The sequence below is a fragment of the Squalius cephalus genome (assembly GCF_949319135.1).
Source record: "Squalius cephalus genome assembly, chromosome: 22".
NCBI lineage: Eukaryota > Metazoa > Chordata > Actinopteri > Cypriniformes > Leuciscidae > Squalius > Squalius cephalus.
In genome coordinates this window covers 15,551,759-15,555,484 of record NC_137143.1, presented here as the reverse complement: position 1 = coordinate 15,555,484, position 3,726 = coordinate 15,551,759, and the positions used below count along the sequence as shown (strand labels likewise).

General features: G+C 40.6%; 1 protein-coding gene across 1 annotated transcript; it reads right to left on the bottom strand.

Moving 5' to 3' along the window:
• Positions 1 to 491: 491 nt before the first annotated feature.
• On the bottom strand, positions 492 to 3,097 carry LOC307149934 (keratin, type I cytoskeletal 19-like). Its single transcript, XM_079856559.1, has 8 exons — positions 2,423 to 3,097; positions 2,248 to 2,330; positions 1,971 to 2,127; positions 1,648 to 1,812; positions 1,363 to 1,488; positions 787 to 1,007; positions 666 to 679; positions 492 to 569 (listed from the first exon to the last, which is right to left on the bottom strand). Exons 1-8 carry the CDS (start codon positions 2,891 to 2,893, stop codon positions 508 to 510), a joined length of 1,299 nt encoding a protein of 432 aa, XP_079712685.1. The 5' UTR covers positions 2,894 to 3,097; the 3' UTR covers positions 492 to 507.
• Positions 3,098 to 3,726: the final 629 nt, after the last annotated feature.

Sequence of the window (3,726 nt, the reverse complement as noted above, 5' to 3'; positions counted from 1 at the left end):
TATATATTTTACAAAATAATTTTTACTGTAAAATTACTATCAAATCAAAGCCATATGTCTAACCAATTTGTGTTCCAAATTTTAAGTTGATAACACAAAATTTAAGTTCCCATGGTATTAAGGTGCTGTACCAAAAATAGCCACTTTTTTATACCCTAATCAGGCAACGTGAACTGGGAGTCGCAACTCATAAAATCCCAAATATATCAAATAATTCAAAAATTATTTTGGATATGTTTTACTTAAGTCCAGATGATATAAAAAATGCTTATCATTTTCCACTCTTGCCTGTTTAAGGGTTAAACATAGTCAAAATTTACTTTCTGCAGATTTCTAAGCTACCTATTTTAACAAGAAATACATCAAGACAGAAAAGAAAACTGTGCTTCTCAACTTTAATTTTGAATTGTAAGACTGTCAATACAGAATGTTTAATACAGTTGCATTTATTTATACAGCTGCATTTTATGTAACCTTGTTACATTCTTTGTTTACATTTGATGTTGTTCAAATGACTTGTTTACATTTGACTACTGTTTCGACTGGCTTTGCACACACGAACACCTCACCTGAAAGGGAGAGAAAAAGAGATTAATAAATAACATACAATCTGAAGCTGACCCAAATCACCCCCACAGCCACAAAATAAGAGAGATTTTATTTACCCTGTCCGTAAGTCCTATAAGTGGGAAAAAAGATTAGTCCATTAGTGAAGTCCTTTCAGAAGAAAACATCACGCAACACCCATTTCCCCATCCTTGTGTTGAGATAAAAAGATGAACTTACTGAACGCCCTGATTTTCCAGGAGGCACCTGTAGGTGGCGATCTCCTGCTCCAGACGGCTCTTGATGTCCAGCAGTACAGCATAGTCTCTGCCCTGCTGCTCAATGCTAGAGCGCACCTGACAAAGCTCTGCCTCCAATGAGTTGATATGCTTCTGAAAGCCTGCTAGAATAGCGCTGTACCTAGCCTCTGTTTCCAACAGTGAGCACTCCAGTGCTCCTTTCTGTGTGGGTGATGACAAGAAGCAGAAGGAATAAAGGATTACTAGACAATTTCTAGATAATTCCTCCTCCTATCTCACCAAAGTCTCTTTAAGGCATGCCAGTTCACTCGGGGGCCATATTCATAACAGACCTGAAATATAACTAAAATGACATAAAAGTCTGTGAGTGTGTGATTCTCTGGTTTAGTGTATGATACCCAGTTTTTCTCTTTAAATATTTACAACATTGGCAAGTTTATGATGCAGTGTTTTAAAATCTGTTCAAATTTCAACAGTCATGCATGATATTCTAGCTCAAATCACATTATATTTTTCAGGCTATAGCTAATGCACATGTAAAACATGATTTTCTCACCATGCTGATCTGAGACTGTAGCTCGATCTCCAGACACTGCAAGGTACGCCGCAAATCGGAGACCTGTGACCTAGAGGTTTCTAGGCACTCTGTGTGGCAGGCCACATCTTTGCACAGTTGTGCCGTCTTAAAGAGAGTAAGAAACACACACACAACATGAGAACTATAATGCAAACTGTCATACTGTACTGTTACTGTTTTAACATCAAATGTCTGCCACTATATATGATGGCAAATTAGGATTCACCTCCAGAGGAATCAAAGAAACAGAGGCTGAAGTCTCACCTTCTCTTTGAACCAGCACTCCTGTTCTCTGCGGTGTTTATCTATGATGGTCTCGTAATGACAACGGATCTCGTCCAAAACCTTGTTCAGGTCTTGCTGAGGAGCAGCATCCACTTCCACACACACTCTTGTGTTTGTCAACTGACACAGTAGTGCTTCCATATCCTGTAACCACACATGACTCCTGCATCAGGTCTCATCTCATTTACACATGGCTCCTGAATTTTCATTTAATTGCAAGTTCTTTCTAAGCACACCTTACATTGCTCATGACTCAAGCTGTCAAGACCACTCACAGTTTAATCTGCTACAGGCAAACTGACCTCCTTATAGTTCTTCTTCAAACACGCTAGATCTTGCTGCAGAGTCTCGATCTGCATCTCCAGGTCGGCCTTTGCCAGGGTCATCTGGTCCAGCAAGCGACGCATGTTGGCGATGTCAGCCTCCACAGACTGCCGCACTGCTAACTCATGCTCATATCTAATTGGTGGAGTGGCAGGATGGGGAATAAACTCACCAATCATGTTTGGCCAATACAATCTGTTAAGATGCTGAAGCTACCAAATTGGTTACAGATGAATATTATTTAAGAGAACTCACTTCATCCTGAAGTCATCAGCAGCCAGTTTAGCGTTGTCGATCTGCAGGAGGATGTTGGCGTTGTGGATGGTAGCATCCTTAATCTATCAATGTAGAACAATGATATAAAAATATATTAATGTAGAGCATATTTAAGTTTTTCATCATTTCATCCCTTATGAAAGTACACGTGTACCTTTTCCTTCAGGCAATTGATGGTGTTCCAGTAGGCGCTGTAGTCCCTCTGGCAGATCGGCCCCTTCTTCTCATAATACTCGCGGATCTGCCTCTCCAAAGTGGCATTGGCAGCCTCCAGGGAGCGCACCTTCTCCAGGTAGGACGCCAGACGGTCGTTCAGGCACTGCATGGTGGCCTTCTCATTCAGCTGGATGTAGTCACAGTTCCCAAACATGACTCCCAATCCTCCATTGTTCAGTTTGCCATAACCACCAAGTCCTCCACCAATTTTGCAACGGTAATCTGGGTAGCAACCAACGCTGCGATAACAGGAGGAAGAGATGCGAGGGTTTCTTCCAAAATCATAGCCACACACACTGTAGGCTTTAGGTGCACAGGCAATGACTGTACCATAGCTAATTGGAGTAACTATGGATTTTGAGGTCATGGTCCTGGGACCGCAGGATGATGAACGGAGAGAGCACGACATGGTGGATGAATGCAGAGATGAGATGAACCCAGAGAGGAAACTGAAGGAAACCGGTAGATTGTCCTGGCGAGGATGGCACCTTTGAGCCTGGCTCTGACCTTTTATAGAGATGGAAACCCAGGGCGGGTCCTGCACTTTGTCGATGGGAGAAGGAGGCAGGGTGTGTGTGAAAGTGCTTTGTGCCAGTTTAACGCCCTTTGTCAGTTAAGAGCTGAAAAAAGAGGTCATGCAATTTAAGGTTATGCAAGGAATGCAAGGATGGTGAATTTGTGACACAAATCTTGATCTATGAAATTCTTCCACACCTGTCTTTTTCTCACAGTTTGCTTTATACTATAAGCAAATGGTTTGTCCTGCTAAAACTATAGGGCTACTGTACTGTCAAAGTTAGAATGGAAATGTTAAGATATCTGCTTTTCACTGTCACTTAGTAAATTTGTTGGTCTATTCATGAGTGCCACCAAGTTGTAGTTTTATGTAACAGCAGCGACTCTGGGCATGTGACCAAAATTGGTTGGCCAGTTTCTTTGCAGTGTGATATAAAAGAGATTAAAACATCTCTCAGAGAAAAACGCATTGTAATTGTAACTTAGATAATTTATGTGGTTCAGAAGACATAATATTTTGAGTTTCTGTTGATCAAACCAATCTCCTTTATTGTATTAACTCAAATATTAACTTAAAATTGTAAGGCAACTTTATTTTGTTAAAGTTAAACCAACAATAATTTTTTACAGTGTATGAGGTGGAAATTTCATATGAATTTGTATCAATGAGTCGTAGGCATAAGCAAATTGTACAAAACTTGCACATGAGATGGGAGACAAATGAGA